The sequence below is a fragment of the Chelonoidis abingdonii genome, chromosome 6 (genome assembly GCF_003597395.2).
Source record: "Chelonoidis abingdonii isolate Lonesome George chromosome 6, CheloAbing_2.0, whole genome shotgun sequence".
NCBI lineage: Eukaryota > Metazoa > Chordata > Testudines > Testudinidae > Chelonoidis > Chelonoidis abingdonii.
In genome coordinates this window covers 22,504,857-22,523,488 of record NC_133774.1, presented here as the reverse complement: position 1 = coordinate 22,523,488, position 18,632 = coordinate 22,504,857, and the positions used below count along the sequence as shown (strand labels likewise).

Genomic DNA, 18,632 nt, shown 5'->3' with positions numbered 1-18,632 from the left:
CTGCACCAGTGTGGAAGCTGGAGGCCCATGCCTGCGCCTAGCTGCCATATCTGGGGCTTGTCTGATCGCCTCCCAAGTTGTTTGTCGCACCCGTCCTTGCCGTAAGGGACACTGGCGTCGGCGAGCGTGACCTCATGCCTCAACTGTCCTTGGTCTCCGACGTCGCGACAGCACCGGCTCGCTTCCTTTCCTGTGCTTGTGGTCCCTCTTTGGCGCTCGCGGGGCTGTCTGCTTTATGTTAATATCGTTTCGTCTCGCTCGTGTCGTTTTCGAGGACGCTGCTGCCGTCCGATTGCCCGCGCGAGGATCATGACTCGCGAGAACCCTCGCGGTTGTCCTCTCTCGTCTGTCCCCCTCCCTTGCATTCCTGGCTGCTGCGTCATTCGTCTTCATCTGTGTGTGCGACACTGATTAGCTTCTCCCCATACCCGACCATATGCCCGAGCGAAACTAGCGTTGTCCCGGGATGTGATACCCGAGTAGTCTGGAGAGTTGCAGCTATCGTCGGCGCTCCACTGATGTACACGTCCACGCCTCGCGACAGAGCCACTGACCCCCGTCCCCGGCCTGCTTCTCAGGAACAGTGATGCTATCGTGGCACACACGTCAGGAAGTGCAGAGCTTAGGCGTCACGACCTTCCAGAGCTGGACCTACTCGAGCATTTGTCGAGCGGTAACGCCTCCACGACGCGCTGGTTGGAGGTCCCTAATGTCTCACTTAGAACGTCTGAGGAAAGAACTCGAAGAATTTCCATCCGCTATGCAGCAGGAATGGACAATCAGTTACTATGCTCCAGCGGCTGGGGCTCAGTCGTGGGAACCAGCCGGGCCGGGCACTTAGAAACGGATAGCTCAGTGCTGGGTCCTTGCAGTGGCTCTCATACCTGTTGGCGGGCCAGGACCCACTCGATCTTTGTTAGGGCTTCGAACACAGTAATCGACTTGGTGTTTAGATGTTCAGAGGCAGCCACGTCAGACCTGCCAGTCCCTGACAGCACAAGCCAGGGATCGCCCTCTCCTCTCGACGAAAGTCCCAGTGCTGCTGCCCAATGTGCATCCTCGTATATTTCAGCCAGGCGGACTGGTGTTGCGTGCCCAATCTACGTTACAGGCCAGTTTATAGCCGCTCCCCGCTGTGACGTCACATAGCATGAACGCTGCAGCACAAGACATCCCCGCCATTAGGGCGCAGCCTTGTTTGTCCCCTATGATGAGGTCGTTTGTTCGAGGATTCAGCGGTCTCTAGGGGGCCAAGGGTCGATCGCATGTCGCGGAAAGGGGACAGGACGCTTTCTCTTGCCCCATTTCCCCCCATTACATGTACGATTATAGACTCGGTGTCGGGCCTTCAGGTCTGTGAGATCCCTGCGTGTTGCCCCGCGTGCCGTCTCGTGCGCGTGAGGGATTCCCCGTGAGGAATGATAACCTTCTGTCGCGGCGTCGGTCCCCTTGCTCACAAGAATGCGCGCGGGTCGGCACGTGCTGGGGCGGCGAGTGAACCTCAGGCTAACAGTCAGGAAATTTGACCGCATCTTGGGCGTGATGTCCCTTTTCCCGGCGCCAGCTCCCGGTCCTGCTGTGGACAAATACTGGTCACCGCCCCACCCCAGGAGACGGCTGCAGGACCCCGACACGTCCAGCCCTGCAACGGCACCCTGGCCCCACCAGGAGCGGTGCAGTGGATATTTCGACGCTCTTGTGTGAGGAGCGCGCGAGGGTTTCGCTGTGAGCGGCAAATACCGTCTGGTACTATTTGCGTGCTCAAGGCCCTATTGTGCATGGTGGTGTAAGAATTCCTCCCTACGACTAGAGCGAAGTCTGCTCCGCACATTTCCGGGCGTGGGCGGGGTGCATCGGCGATTCTCATATGCTGCTGACTCGGCCTCCGACGGTGCGCACTCGCTCAGCGTTGCACATTGCCCGAGAGATCCCGATGGTCTTCTCTGGCGGGGCACTGCGCCTTTAGGTGTCAGAGATGTCTGCTCAGTCATATGACGGATTCGGACAGACTTTAGTTACTCACTGGGCACAGATTCNTGTGAACGGGTACAGCGTTAAATCGGTATATCGGCCATTAAACCGATTTAAAGTCGCAGTGTAGACCTGGCCAAAGTGTGAGACTGGCACTGCTCTCTGTAGAGGGCATAAGAGACTACCACGAGGGAGAGTGAGCAGTGCTGGCTATGGGTGTGGGAGCTGTGGTTCAGAGGGTTCCAGGCTCTGTAGAGTGCGGGGTCACTGGGCGAGGAGCTTTGAAGATGAGATGTTTGAAGTTTGCTGGGTGCTGCTGGAGGGGGATGAGGGTCAAGGCCATGAAGTCTTGGACAAAAACCTTCCCTTCCTCCTTTTCCCCCCTCCCTCATTAAAATTATTCAGACTTCTGGGAAGTAGGCAAAGGAGAAAATCCTTCCCTCCCCTACTTCTCACAGCACCTGGTCAGCTCCCCATCCTACTTAAGCAAAGCTTCTCTGTAGTTGAGTGGAAAAATGGGAGGGAAGAAGCTGCTGCAGTGGAAGCAGCATGGCAAGAGCAGAAGGGAGCAATCTTTCTCCCATATCCAGCATCCCGCCCATCTCCAACACCCAGAAACTCCTAGCCTGATGTCCCAGCAGCCCCACCTCTGCCAGAACACCCAGCAACTCATCCAGGACCAGTCTGAACCTACCTGCTCCCTGCTAAACAGACAACACTGATCTGCTTTCAGAAAGCCTTACCCTGCACCACCCACTTATTTATCAGCACCCACTCTCTTATCAGCCCTAACCCAGAGACCCCAACCCACTATGCTTCCACAGCTCCCAGCTCTATCCACCCAGCACCTGCACATGTATCACAAATTTAGAAATAACCTGTTGCAAAGAACTATAGGATGGATTAAGTTCATGAGAGGAAACAGTGTCTTATTTTGAGTTCATGGGTGGAGAAAAGTTGAAAAATCCCCGATTCAAACCCTCAGAATCTTGGGTGAACTTAATGTCTGAATGTTGCACCTCTAGTCCATCTACCATGATAACCAGAAAAATACCTCAGATCAATAAACTCTCAAGGGGGCTGAGTTTTGCAGAAGCATGGTGGGATAAAGAGAATGATGATCTCGCTCTTGTTTAAGGCGGTACTAGGGATGGAGGAGTATAAGACATACCTCATGTTCCTGGGAAATCTAGTAAGTGATAACATGCCAGGTAGTTTGCATTACTTAAACAAAGGAACAGAATAATCAGGTTAGCTCTAGTTTACAAACTTCAAAAATGCTCCTTAATTTTAACCAGATTATAGTTATTCTTTGGCACAGGAAAAACGTGATTGCTAATTTATGGTTTAAAAACAGCTAGCTAGTGTAACAAACCATGAGTGCAGACAAACACACACACAGTAGTCACGAGCAGGATCAAACGCGTGATCACCACCCGCAAAACCACATGATCCTTCCACTTGAGCTAAATAACAACAACCATAATAGACGAATAAAACAGCTGGGCATAGTAGTAATTGTTGAGGCCTGCCACTAGAGGGAGACATGGTCAAATGCACTAAATTAGTGCATTTCAACAAGAACACACTACCTGTTGCTTATCCTGCTGATAAACTATTTGGAAGTAAATATTTCTCAGAAGGAAACGCTAAATTGCAGTTTTTTCCAATTTCTCAGATTAGGATTTACAGTATTGTTCTGGCAAATCAAAGGTAATTGAAACCTTAAAAAAAAATCATTAAAAAAAACACTTTATTTCCATCTGGTAAAAAATTATATAGCTCTCCATTTACCATGAGTGAGACATGCTCGCAGTCTGTGTGGAACTGATTTAATGATTAATAGAATCAGGAAAAATACTAGCAAACAATTCCATGGCAGGGACTCAAACAATGATTTAGGAGTGAAAATCTAGTTCTGAGGGGGAACGGCTCACTAGTTTAATTCTAATTTCAAGACAGATGTCTGTAATTTTGTAAGTTCCCTGTAGGCCAAAACATTGGCTGACTCCTTAATCAGGTCTGTGCCTACTATATACATTAAACTGAACTTAGCTTAGTTTAATTCAAAATCATATTAATTTTTTTATTCTTAGGTGTATAGAAGGAAACAATGTGGGATATTTTGGTTGAGTGGGAGGAGAGCAGGATTTCCTGGGAATGTGATTTTCTGTCTGTATGTCCACCAGTGATGTCCTCAAGGTTTCAGTGATCTCCTTGGCAAAGGGCTGGACATGCCCGACTCTACAGAGCCATTCAGTGCCGCTTTAAAGAATAGGAAGAGAGCTTGTGAGGGACAGAAGGTACTTCCTCTCCTGCAAGGCTGAGCATGCTGCCTCCACAGTGCCCAGCCTTAGAATAGAAGGACTAAAGCTCAGGACATCATCTCTAGTTGCCAAGGTGGCTGACTATTGGGCCAGATTTGTGTATTTACTGCTTGGAGTGTTGTTGTAAGTGCACCCACCAGGGCATTTATGTGGGATGTTAGTTCTTCCTCTGAAACATTTCACAACTGTGGAGGAAACATGTTATTTATGTGAGAATAAGATGCAAGACACACAATAGAAAAGAAAAAGAAGCAGGGCCCCACAGAAGGCTGCCTGGACTGGCTCAGTGCTTGGTGGGGGCTTGAGAAAGTGTTGTATTTATTAGTTTACATACTAATGATACTCTACTACCTGTTTGTTAAGTTTAGAAATTGCTTGAGATGTGTCAGAGCCACAGGTTACCCATAATTGTTACAGGGTTTCTTGTACCTTCTTCTGAAACGTATGTGTTCTATTCATGTATCTGTTTTATACTGCCACACATTACTGTAGCATCTGAACACTTTAAATATAAAGCAGATTCACAACAACGAAGACACTAGTGGATTTCATGGAGTCTCTGACTCTTCCCCTTTTGGGGCTATAAAAGCTCTGCTTGGGATAAAGTTATATTGTGTGTGATTGATTTGTTTGTTGGTATGACAGGTAAAGGGATTGGGGTTTGCTTGTTTGTCTTTAAGGTGCAGGATTAGATTGATCATTGATCTCATCCAGCATCACAGTTCTGATATTCTACAAAGTTTGAATCCAGATCCGAACTTCACCTGAATTCAGGGTTGTTTAGATGGAGAGTTTTTATTCTGCCCAGGATAGAAAAAGATACAAGCCAGGAAGTTGAGATGTTGATCAAAATTTTGCCAAAGATCAGGGGCAGTTGGATCCAGGATTCTGGTTCAGGTCTCTCTAGCAGTTATCTTAATATTTTGTATTTCTCTTTCCCCTGTTTTTCCTAGGTACAGGAACAAGAAACAAACACAGAAAGTTTTATGCAAAGATCTAAGAAAGAGTGCATGGACCCTAAAATAGACGAGAGTTTCACTTTCACTACTTCTCCAATAAAGGACATCGCAACAACCAGCCTTCCAGCATTGAATATGATCAGCAGTGAAAATGGATTACAAACAGGATATGTGACTTTACAAAGCTGTGTTGCTCACAATGTGCCCCATGATCAGAGAGATCACGATCAGCAACAACCATGTGGGGAACAAAGAGTTAATATTACAAGTAACAACATTTTTTAATGTCTTTCTGAAGCATTAGGGATGGCCACAGCTGGAGATGGGACATTGGACAGGGAGGGGCAGGGCTCTGAGGTGGCACCGAGCACACTCTCTCTCTCTCTCTCTCAGGTGCTTATCTGACTGGTTCTTGCTCACATGTTCAAGGTCTAACTGATCATCATATGTGGGTCAGGAAGGAATATTTCCCCAGGTCAGACTGGCAGTAAGCTTTGAGGAGATGAGAGAGAGGGGTCACCTCTCTCTGCTGCTTGTGAGTGCAGGTCACTTGGCAGGATTATCTGCATATATCTCATGTAATCATTTTCCTGCCATTGTGGGGGCCTCAAGCATTGGTTCACCTCAGTCCTTCCTATTCTCTACCTGCGGCACATAAATCTAATCTCCTGTGGGCTATAATACTTTGGTCTTATTTTGGCTGTTGGGTTTAGTGTGCGGGTGCTGGGTGGTGGTAGTGGCCTGTGATATGCAGAACGAAGGTCAGACTAGATGATCTAGTCTGGTCTGGTCTTAAACTCTATGATGTATTAGTTTGTTTTCTACAGGATTACTGATGCTATTACTAATAAGCAAGGCCTTTTATGTGCTGTTCTGACTCCTACAGAACTACATGATGGCCAAGGGGACAGAGGAAAAACATGTGGTGCTCTTGATACAGATACCTTCTGTGATGAACCATGTAATGAGTATCTGCCCAAAGCAAATTGCTGTGCAATTCTGGGATCTGTGGAACCTCAGTATAGAGACTCTGATTCATCTTCAGCACATGACAAGCAATTGAAACCTCTTTATGAAGAAGATTCAGACTGTCACCTCAGATGTGAAAACAGGAAGCTTGAGAGCTTAGAAATCAGTCCTGCAGTTGTCAAAGCCACAGCAGTGAACTTTATCAGAGAGGCCAGTACTGAACATCCTGTTGCAGTAAATACAACAGAAGACAATGAACATGTCACAGCACTGGCAAATGGACTAAGAACAGCAATGGAGGGTTGCCATGATTCTGTTAGCCTACTAAAAACAGATGAAGAGTGTAAAGGTACCTCCATAAGAAACACTTCTCTCAGACAAACTGTAGAAACAGATGGTATGGACCTGTGTTCAAGCACTGGAAATAAAATAGAAGAACCATCTACTCACGTTTTAACAAATGATATCTTAAATGTCGAGGACTGGTTGGAGCAGAAGCCAAACAAAACATTAACTGAGGATGACAGATCTATTCGAATGACTGCTGCCCAGGAAGGAAAGCTTGCTTCTAATAATTCTTTACAATCTCATGATGCAGAATCTCCTCCCAGATTAATAAAGGCTCAAGGTAATCATTTAAAACAAGACCAAGAACACCTAACTTACATAGCAGATAGTTACATTGGTCAATTACCTTATACAGAACAGAATATACATTTAACAAATAATCAGATAATTAAATGTATAGATGAACTATCTACTAAAGACTCTCCAGTTATACAGAGCTACCCAGAAATAAAAGATTGTGTTTATCTCCCTGATCTTGTACAAAAAGAAGATTTATCCAATAATTCCTCCTGTGAAAATATCAATCAATTTACAGGTGAAAAGAAATCTTCTGTTAAAGAAGTCAATAAAAGTTCTGAAGAGAATTTTCAGGAAAAAGGAAATGAGTCAGACCTGAATGCACAAAATGACAGTAACTGTGGCACTTACCATCTTTCAAGACATAATGACAGTAAAGATTTCCAAAGTGTTTCTGATTCACAGGACTGCAGTTACATTATACAGCTACATAATTTAATTAGGAGTCCTGAAACTGTAACATATCAGGACAGACTGAAAAATCCAGATCAAGAAAACAGTAAGACAGAGACAAGTGTACAGCAGGTGGTGTTCAAGGCATTGTCTGAGGAGCAATTTTTAACTGAAATTTTATTAGAAAAACCAAGAAATGAAGAAAACAAAATGGGTAGAGAAAAGAGAGATCTTGGAATAGATGAGGTACAAAATATTGCAACTTTAGGTGTCCCAGGACTGGACAGCATTTCAGAAATTCAGCCTTTAGATTCTCAGCATGGAGCATCAGAAGGAAATGCAGTTATCTTTGACCGCGGCTGCAAGAGTGGAAGAAAGTTAAGAATGGACTCTTCAGCAGGTTCCACTTATGATTCTGGGCTGGTGACACCAGTTAGCTTCTTTCAGCCTATGACACATGTCGGGAATGAAAATAATAGTATTGCAAGTCAAGACTGTAAAGATGTTGGTGACAAGGCGGATAGTTCCATCCTTTCCACCCAACATACGAACTTACAAGAAACTTCATCTGTCTCTGCAGAACCTATGAGCCAAACAGAAGGATCCACTATCAACACACTGGTAAAAGGATACTCCAGTGTAGAAAGCCTAGTGCAGTCTGAATCCACACAAATGGTACTTAAGGGGAATGAAAATATGAACAAGTTGAAAACTACACCTGAACCATTGCAGTGTCAATGCCATAAAACAGCTGAAAAAAACAAGGATGAAACAATCTTGTGTGAAAAGAAAACAGAAGAAATCCAAGAAGCCACTGAATATAGTCTAGGTGAAGGTGAAGTGGAGCCTTATATGCGAGCTTTGATTACTCCAGAGGAAGAGGAACATATTATAAGTTATTGTACTGGACAGTCTGATCCATCCCGGACTCCTTTCGCTCAGCAAACTGGAACACCCTGTAATACATACAGGAGTGGAAATACAACTAACTCTACTGAATATCCTACAACTGGACAACTCATGGCAGGCAGGAGTCAAAACATGATTTCATCAGACCATGTAACAGGGGTTTTAGTTAGCCTCCCAACATATGCCTCAGAGAACAGCCGTTTTCAGGAAGAGCTGTCACAGAGCAAATCTCAGCAGTGCTCTTTAGCATTGACCACAGCTGATCCATTCACACTAAGAGAAGAGAGGACAAAAACTCAAGAGGGGTCAAAACTTTGCGAGGACTTACTTGTTGGGCCTGAGGACATTAAGTGTCAACAAGAAACAGCAATCAGTGGACATTCGGCTGATGGGGGTAAGAAGAAAATGTTGTCACAGGTGCTGTCTAAGAAACCCCGGCTAGGAGCAAAGGAAAACCTCAGCAAGAACACCAGTTGCATTAAAAAGGCCCTGAAAGCTAATGCAGGCATCATTCAGAGGAAAGAGAGGGAAGAGCAAAGAAAAATATCTGCTAAAAAAAACAGCAAAGGTAGGAGGGAGCTGTCTCTCTATTGTTGATTTTTTTTCTATCACATCCCTTGGACTACAGTATAAATTCAAAGACATTTCCAACACACCACAAGACTCCTTCAGCTAAACTAAATCAGCTATTGATGTCATGCATTAATGTATGAAAATGTCCATTCTCTGAAGTAATAACCACTGCTATACCATGCTGCAAATCTGTTCAGTCCCTGGCTCCCCATAGTTGATAAATGTATCATATTTTATTAATTTTTATGCCTTTTATAATGTAGTTTCCCCTGTTCAAGTCAAGGCTCAGGAACATAAAGTACATTAGGATTATTCCAACAGAATCCATGCACTATAACAGCAAACACAGTAGTATCATGTTGTTCTACTCCTGAAATGGGTTGGTTTCACAATTGTGCCACCACCTTGTGGCTCCCCAATATAATTACACTGTGTTGGGGACCAAAAGTGTTTATACTGCTGGTAACCTATTACTATTATTTATATAGTGCTCTGGATATGCATAATACTTTGCAGCAATGTAAGATGACAAAAGGCCCAGTTCTGCGTTTGCTTACACCAATATAAATCCTGAGTGACTTTGCTGAGTCAATGAAGTTAAACTGGCATTAAACCAGCATAAATAAAATGAAAACCAGGCCCCCAGTTTCTGTCCCAAAGAGCTTACAGTCTGGACAGAAAAAACACAAAATGGCAGTAGTGTAAAAGTAACACAATTAAGAATTTATGGTTGATATAAGATTTTGCTGGGTCCGAGCTTTTCTTTTCATTTTTTTAAAATTACATTTCACATTCATGTTGTAACACAAACTACGTTTAAATCATTAAGAGGCCACGCATCAGAGCAGGGGTGGAGCGTGACTGGAAGGAGGCTGACAAGCTGTTCAAAGACTCTAAGCAAGCTAGTAATCTGTTTGAAGGCTCTATAACTAAGATATAGGTTGACCTAGCTACATCCAGTGCCAGGTTTACAATGGGACCATGAAGCTGGACGCATGCTCAGAAGGGGCCCCAGCCTGCTTTGCTCGCATTGTGTCCTGAGACCCTGCCAGCCCACTGGCTCCCCCCACCCCACCCATCACTTGTTCCTCTTGGTCTGCCCGCCGAGAGCTCCTCTTCACCCCCTGACCCCACCCACTGGCTTCTCTCTGACCCTAGATAGACCCCAGTGCACCTCCAGCTCTGGGCAGTCTCTGCTTCCCACCATATGTGGGGCCCCACTTGTTTCCAGGAGCTGAGCCACTTAGGACTGCTGCAGAAGCCTGGCCAGTCTCAGCCAGTTGGGGGGGAGGTACAGTGTGAGGGGGCTTAGCTAGGCCCCTCCAGGCAAGTGGGTCCTGAGGGAGGCTGGCTGGGGCAGACCCTGGGCTGGCTGATCACACCACTCCTGAGGGGCCAGAGCAATTTCCTGCCCTAGGACCAGCACTGGCGGCTCAGCCCGGCAGACAGTCACCTCCCAGTAGGGCTGGTGAGTGTGGCCAGGAAGCAGGGCGTGGGGAGGGGCTGTCTGGAGGGCCAGGGGTGGGGTGCTGGGCTGTGACGGGGTGGGGAAGATGTGTGTGCTGGGGCTCTAGGGAGTGGGGGCCCTGGGCAGGGGTGGTGCTGTGCAGGGCACTGTGCATTTGTGGCAGGGTCCAGGGGGCGCTGGGCACAGGAAATTGGAGGGCTGTTCCAGTGTTGGGTGTGGGGGCTCTGTGCTATGGCATGGGCCCACCCCTAAGGGGAAGAGGCACTCTGGCAGCACAGGTCTGGGCGGGCCACTGTGCGTCCAGCAACTGCTGGTTTGTAAATAGTGCCTTCACACTGGACTGGGTGGAGCAGGGCTTCCCCTGCCATGCCAGGCCCCTGGCCAGCCGTTCGTTCCAGGGACTGACCCCCCCTGCACTATGCTCCATTGCCCGCATGGGCACCGGGCTACATCACTCAGGGATGTGCCTGTGCAACATAGCTATGCTGACCTACCCCTCACTGTAGATGCAGCTAGTTCAATGGAGGAATTCTCATGTCAACCTAGCTACTGCCTCTCAGAGGGGTGGATTACTTGCATTGATGGGAAAACCCCTTCCGTTGATATAGGCAGCAACTACACAGCACTGCTACAGTGGCACAGCTGCAGTGATGTAGCAGTAGAGCTGGATCTCTGCTTTCACCAATCACTTATTCAATTGAATGCATTCCTGTGTTTATAGGTGATAGAAAAGATGTCTTCTTTGCATAACAATTTTTGCACTAACAATGACCTTAAAAGGGGATTAAGGGAGATGTGCTGTAGCAGGCACAATAAATGACTAGTTCTGGTTGGGAACTTTGTGCAGAGAGGTCTGTTGTATAACTGCAGTCCTGTAAATGTTTGTAATTGACAATGTAGGCAAACCAGAAGTTACAAGAGGACCTAGTTTCAGAGTAGTTATAAGAGGACCTAGTGCATTAAGAAAGAGGGAAGAATGTGTCCAATCCTCAAATAATGTAGTCCCTGTAGAGTGTAGGTACTAAAAACATCTGTTTAGGTTCTGTATATTTCAGAATAATATTTAAAGGAAATATCCTTCAAAGATTGTTCTGCAAATGTCCAGGCATACAGCAGACTGGGCAAGTCTTATATACCTGTATCTGATCCACTTTGATTTAAACTATATGTTTGTAATCTATGGTTACTGCATGGAACTAACGTGAACATTTAGTATAGTATTGATGATCGGGTGAATCAGTTCTGGTGTAGTAATTCTCTTCTTTTCAATAGAGGAATGGCTTGTGGTTAAGGTTGGGAGTTAGAAATGCTCTCAACTTATGAGTAAAAAGATGGGGGCTTTGTTTGGTGAGGGTGGTTGTTTTTGTTTTTAACAGCAGCAAACTCCACTTGGAATCGGAGAGTCAATCTGCTATCTTTCCTCTCTCACATCATCAATAGCAATAAGGAGTCTGCTCACTAACTAGGGTGACCAGATGTCCCGATTTTATAGGGACAGTCCCGATATTTAAGGCTTTTTCTTATATAAGCACCTATCTGCCCCATCCCAATTTTTCACACTTTCTATCTGGTCACCCTAGGTGATAAAGGAGTTTAGGAAATATCAGTGCTACTTGGCTAACCACATTATGTTCACATTATTACACCTCAGTGATACCTGTGCAGCTTTATTATAGTTTAACTGACTGGCCCTCTAATCAGGGAGAAGGTGTGTTGAATAAGAACATGCTATGTTTACATTATAGCTTTTAAAAAAAAATGTATTAAGGCAAAGTTAAAATAAAATTTTAACATACTACATTGTACATTACTTATAACTTATTCAGGATCAGGACAATATTCAGAGAACCTGGCTAAAGATTCCAGCTTGCTGGCTGGGGAATCCTCCTTCTGAGTATGCTAGAAAGAGTGACCAAATGTCTAAATACCTGTCTTCTTGTTGGCATTTCTCTAGTGTACATACTTGATGGGAAAGCTTTTCTATTGCATATTTTACTATACCACAATTCCACAAGAGGGATTATGCATTTTCAATCATGTACAATAAAAATTCTAGCTGCTAACAATACAAAAGAAACTAATTTGTCCTTCTGTTTAAAATGTATTAAGTAAGCAGATCAGGGGATCTCTAGGAAGCTGGCATTTTGTCATAAGAGGAATCTCTTTAATAATTTCCTCCCCAAACTATCTAATTCCTGGACACAACTACCACATGTGCACAACAAAGCCTGCCAACAAAGTACCTCCCTAGTAGCAAAAGTATGTTGGAACTTATTTAACTGGAGTCAAATGCTATCTAGACAATAATTTATAAAAAAAATTTCTTTAGGAGCCACACAAATTGTAGATGTATATCCCCTTTCCCACATAGAGACAAACTCATCCAGAACAATTTCTTTGTCCAGATCCATCTCCCATCTTTTCATCTGGGTTGTTTTCTTATCAATGTCCTTTTCTGTCAAAATTGTATATATTTTAGAAATTAAATCTTTTGTTCTTGCTTGCTCCTGCGTCAACTCCTCAAATGTGATTAAAGGCCTAAATAGGGCCACCTAATATCCAGCAAAATCTTTGACTTTTCAATATTGAAAATACAGGATCTTTATATTATTTACATTACTAGATCTCTTGGTATGATTTCACATCAGGACCCAAGAACAGCTGTCTGAATTGAGTAATCACAGCTCTTACCAACAATGAACAGTCACTTTGATATTTCCTAGGGATATTTTCCTCATTATTAATGAAAATAGCTAAGGGGAGGGCCTTGACAGTAGAAATTTAGAAAATATGTCCAAAGCCACTAAGGTAGTCTGAATGAATGAGTGATATTTTGTTTTTGGTGACCTACATTTCATTTTAACCCAATCATTTTAAATATCTCCAGTCTTGTTCTCATTTTAGCCAGTGTTTGCATGTTCAGTTATTAACCCAACAGATTACATTTCTTATTGTGATGCATAATAATAAGCCAAATTAGGGAAAGCTAGTCCATACCTCTTTGTAGGCTTATACAGAATGTTAGAACTCACCCTTTGTCATTTGTTTCCATAGGAATATTAATAGTGCATCCTGACGTGTTTAATGTCATTTCAGGGATACCAACAGGGATGCATTGAAACAAAAATAATAACTTTGGGAGGACATTCATCTTTACCAAGGCTACCCTACCTAGCCAAGAAATTTCATACTTGTTCCATTCCTCCAAGTCTTTTATTATTTTATTCCACATTGGAGGGTAATTTGCCTTAATATTTATTCCTAAATATTTTACAGTCTTTTACCCGTTTAAATTTCTGTAGCTGACATTTTGAGGTCCCTCTAAAAATGGCAAAGTAGCAGTAGTATTTTCTGATTCTTAACTGTGGATATTTCATTTCAAGCCCCCAAGTTACTGAAGAAAATCCATGCTGAGCTGTTCCCTGATTGTTCTGGAAATATTAAATTATGCTGCCAGTTTGGGGAAATTCATGAAGACTCCATTGTTACATGGATTAAAGATTCAAAGTTACTAGCTCAAGTGAGTAGAAGGTAAGGAGGGATCCTAACTGGCACTTCCTGAAATATTTTGAGATTATCTTTTGTGGGGGAAAATTAAAGGGTCTAATGATAAACTCTTGGTGAGAAAACTGTAGTCCAATGACTGGGACAATATACTGGCTAAAAAAAAGTAGCCAGAGTTTGCAGAGTGTATTAACATCAGACATTGTTTTCCTCCTTCAAGGTAGTTCCTGTCTGCTTGCTTTAGCTGTTTCATATCTGTTCCCAGACTGTCAACTACTGTACAGATCATGCTAAGGTGAAATTCCAGCAGCTGGACCAAACGATATAAACAAGTCTGGCTAAGATATGAGAAACTGGGAGATATCCATCTCCAAGGCCTAACAAAAGCAGCTTCTTCAAGGAACAGGAGAGGTTACATCCTTTGAACTTTAAGTTCTGTTTTAAATGGCCCTTTAAACTGACAAGGGTTGGGTATGAGTGAAAATTATCTGACTCCTTAACCCAGCTAATTAAATTATATCAGGATGACTGAGCAGCAGTGCACTGAGAAAAGTGGAAAATGAAAGTTTTATCTATTCGGGAGAGTTAGGCACCTAGCCTCTTTTTAGAATCCCACTAAGCATATGTAGGCACCTAAATACCTTTACAAATATGGACCTTAGTCCCCAGTGACTTTCAATGATACTTAGGGCTTCTTAGTACTAACGTGACTTTTGAAAATGGAACTTCGGAGCCTAAGTCACATGGGCACTTTTGGAATTTTTACTCCCTCTTCCCATCTCTTCAGCCCTTTCATTGTGCCCTTTCAATCTACCTCTCCAGTCTGTCAGGGTACATTTACACTGCAGGACAGCTGACTGAGGCTTGCATGGCACAGTCTATGAAGCTATAAAAATTGCAGTGTAAACACTCACCAGGTCTCAGGGCCCAGGCTCCAGCCTGAGCCCAAACAGCTAAGCTAAAATCTGATAGCCCCGCAGCCCAAGTCCAGCGAGCACGAGTCAGCTGACCCAGCCTCTGAGACTTGGCGCCCCTGGGTTTTTTTTATTGCAGTGTAGATGTATGCATAAAATCACAGAAATGTAGGACTGCAAAAGACCTTGAGAGATCATCTAGCCCAGCCCCCTGCAATGAGGCAGGACCAAATAAACCTAGACCTAGTACCCATAGTCACCATATAGACAGTATGCTTTTCAGTTTACGGCTTGTCATAGACTGTACATTAATACAATACCCAATACAATGGAGCCCCGATGTTGATAGGGCATCTCTGGGCACTAGTGTAATACAAATAGTAAACAATAAAGGTTAAGAGAGAGGTATTTGAGCCTGTGGGTTTTGCCATTTTGAACGTCACTGTTCTTAGAAAGCAGCCCTTCCCTAAATAGCATTACAGCACTAAGCAACAACGATCCAAGAGTGGCATAAAAGTGGGGGTTAGCATAGCTGAGGGCATCTACTAGTAGAGTAACTGAGCAGGTCCCCAACACTCACCAGATCACATTAGATGTGCCATTCTTAGCTCCTCCAAATGATGCTGTGGAGTGGCAAATATATAATATGGATGAAGAGGTTGGCCTTCAGCACATGCTTAAAGTTGAGCATAGGCTCAAAGATAAAATATAAGGTGCCAATATACCAGCCTTAGTTTCACACACAGAGTCAAATTCAGCCCTGATGTTAGCAACCTTTGTTCTCATTCATGTCAAAACGTGGTCCGTACCAATATCCAATAACTATACATGTTTCTTTGGAAGGACGCACTCTATTTCCATGCAGAGCTGTTCTGAATATCCAATCAACAGTATCTGTTTCTTAGTCTACGGGAAAATATACTTTACATGCTATGTTAAGAGACTACAGAAAACATTCTATCTTATGACTGCTAGTGTCATGTTCCTCAATACACAAGCCCTGCCTGCCGTAGCAAGTTTACCTGTGAAACCAATATGAATATTAGAAACTGATAAGAGTTTCTAATATTGTAATATAATCAGGTTCTATGTAGGTTTGGTAGAAGTATTATTTTCTCTCAGGATATGATGAAAAAAATCTACTGGGAAATACAAAACAGGCTTAATACTTCCAAGTGGGGTTTGAAAAAACATATCAAATCTATTCACATCCTCTGTGAATCACGCTCTTTGCAGCTTCATTAAGTCCAAAAAATTGGGTGGTTCCGAGTAAGTTGGTTAGAAAAAATGTTTTAAAATACTAAACTGCAAACGTTAACAACTTCTGTTCCAGTGCAGGGGATGATTCGCCAGTGTCTTTGCCAATACTTCAAACTAGCATAAAAGACCAGGGATTATATTGTTGCTGCTTGAAGAATGTTTATGGAAAGGTGACTGCTGAATTTAACCTGAACTCTGAAGGTAAATCCCAGCATGCTGGCTTTTAAATGATAAGAACAATGACAGACGCCATTTGAATTCTGTGTCACTACAGTGTCTCTTTCCTTTTGTTCCCTTGCAGTATTGAAACATCTTTCAAGTTATCAGGATACTGAGGGTAAATACAATCATTGTTTGTTTCAAATACCTGCCCTTACTAATTGCCACACTTTTGTCAATAAAATATAAATAAAAATCAACAATAAATTTGTAAGTATAGATGTTATTAGGCTCCTGAAGGTAAAGGACCAGGTTTGTTAGTGCTTTGCATTTCTCTGGTGATGCAAAGCAGCTGTCAGCTTGGTTTAACTATCTGATTATCATTATACAGCTGCTTTGCCTCATCAAAGTGGGCTAATTGTTTCAGTGAATCTGACCCAACATATTTCATTTCTCTTAATGTGAAAATAAATGATGAGCAAAGTTGCCACTTTAAAGATGGTCCCAAAGATGAACTTATGGAAAGAATTTTCAAACAAGATCCAAACAAAAACATGAACAAAAAATATACATATTTACGTGTACAATTGCAGTGGTTTCATATGTAAATCAAATTGCACTTGCAAATGGTAAATTAGGTGCCTGAACAGCTATGTTCAGGTCAGATCACCCAGTTTGCACATGCAGTCATGATTCTTACAGTTCACCCTCCCTTGATCAGAGGAATGAACTGTTGTGTGCGACGCTGGCTGTTCTAGAATTAGGAACAGAATCATTCTTCGCAACACATCTTTTCAGTGAGGAAGTTATGTCTTAAATTGTCTCAGGGGAAATTAGTGCATCCACAAAAGCTTGCACTCATCTTTTGCATGCCAGAACAACTCCATTTACACACACAAGTCAAAAGATACATAGTAGGAAAAACCCAACATTTTTTAAAAAATACAAACCTTGTTTGGGATACTAACACTCAGATTTACAATTTCTATAGAATTATAGAAATGTTGGGCTGGAAGGGACCTCGAGTAGTTACCAAGTACAGCTCCCTGCACTGAGCCAGGACCAAATAAACCTAGACCATTGTCTAACCTGTTCTTAAAACCTCCACTGATAGGTTTTGCTCAACCTCCTTTCATAGCCACCGACTCCATGGGTGCTCTGGGGCTAGAGCACCCACGGGGAAAAAACAGTAGGTGCTCTGCACCCAGCGGCAGCCAAGCTCCCCTCACCCCCACCTCGCTCTTCCCCCTGAGCATGCCCTGTCACCGCTCCTCCATCTACCTCCCAGCACTTCCCGCCCAGCTGCCAACAAACAGCAGCAAGCTATGGGAGGGAGGGGCAGGAGCGAGAACATGGTGCACTCAGTGGAAGAGGTGGGGCCGGGGTGGGGATTTGGGGAAGGAGTTGGAACAGGGGAAGGGAGGGGGTGGAATTGGGGTGGGGACTTTGCAGAAGGGGTTGGAATGGGGGTGGGGAAGGAGTGGGAGGGGTGGGACATCATGGAAGAGGCAGGTCGGGGCAGGGACGGTGACAGAAGGGGCGTCAAGCACCCACCGGCAGGAGCAGAAGTCAGCACCTATGCCTCCCTTGGAAGTCTGTTCCAGAATTTAACCACCCATTAACTGTTATCAGGTCATCCCTTCAGACAGGGGTGAAAGTAACTTAATGGATTTACTGGTATGCAGGGCAGCTGGGTCCTGGGCAAGGTGTGTGGGGGAGCTCTGGGCCCCCAGAAGGAGTGGGTCTGTGGCCAGACTCCCCCAGCCAGCCCTTCAGAACTGCCTGGCCTGCACCAACCCAGGCTCCGGTAGCGATTTAAAGGACCCGGGTCTCAGCCACTACTGCAGAAGCTGCCCCTTTCCCCCGCCCCTCCCCATCAGCGGCCCTATCGGTATGGTCAACTATATACCAGCAGCCACTTCCTTACTGGTACATCATACTGGACCGTACAGGCTTACTTTCACCTCTGCCCTCAGACTTCTTTTCCCAAGACTAAACATGCCCATTTTTTAACCTTTCTTCATTGGTCAGGCTTTCTAAAGCTTTGATCATTTTTATTGCTTTTCTCTGGATTCCCTCCAATTTGTCCATATCTTTCCTAAAGTGTGGCACCCAAAACTGAACACAATACTCAGCTGAGGCCTCACCAGTTCGAAGTAGAATGAGACAATTACCTCCCACATATGACACTCCTGTTAATACATCTCAGAACATTATTAGCCTTTTTCACAACTGCATCACACTGTTGACTCGTTAAATTTATGATCTGCTATAAGCCCCAGATCCGTATCAGCAGTACTACCACCTAGTCAGTTGTTTCCCATTTTGTACTTCTATTTCTGCATTTGATTTTTTCTTCCTAAGTGAAATCCTTTGCACTTGTCTATATTTAATATCATCTTGATTCAGTCCAAATTGTCCGATTTGTCAAGGTCATTTTGAATTCTAATTCTGTCCTCCAAAGTGCTCCCCACTTGGTGTCATCTGCAATTATTATAAGCTTATTCCCCACTCCATTATCCAAGTCACTAATGAAAATATTGAATAGTATCAAACCCAGGACAGACCCCCGCAGGACTCC

At 44.0% G+C, this 18,632-nt stretch overlaps 1 protein-coding gene across 1 annotated transcript in view; it reads left to right on the top strand.

Annotated features, from left to right (window-relative positions):
* ALPK2 (alpha kinase 2) overlaps window positions 1-18,632 on the top strand; it is a 77,779-nt gene that overhangs the window by 32,620 nt on the left and 26,527 nt on the right. The window contains 5 exon segments of the mRNA XM_032776758.2: window positions 5,252-5,525; window positions 6,144-8,741; window positions 13,598-13,745; window positions 15,966-16,093; window positions 16,194-16,229. Of these exon segments, the coding sequence (XP_032632649.1) occupies window positions 5,252-5,525; window positions 6,144-8,741; window positions 13,598-13,745; window positions 15,966-16,093; window positions 16,194-16,229 (3,184 nt within the window).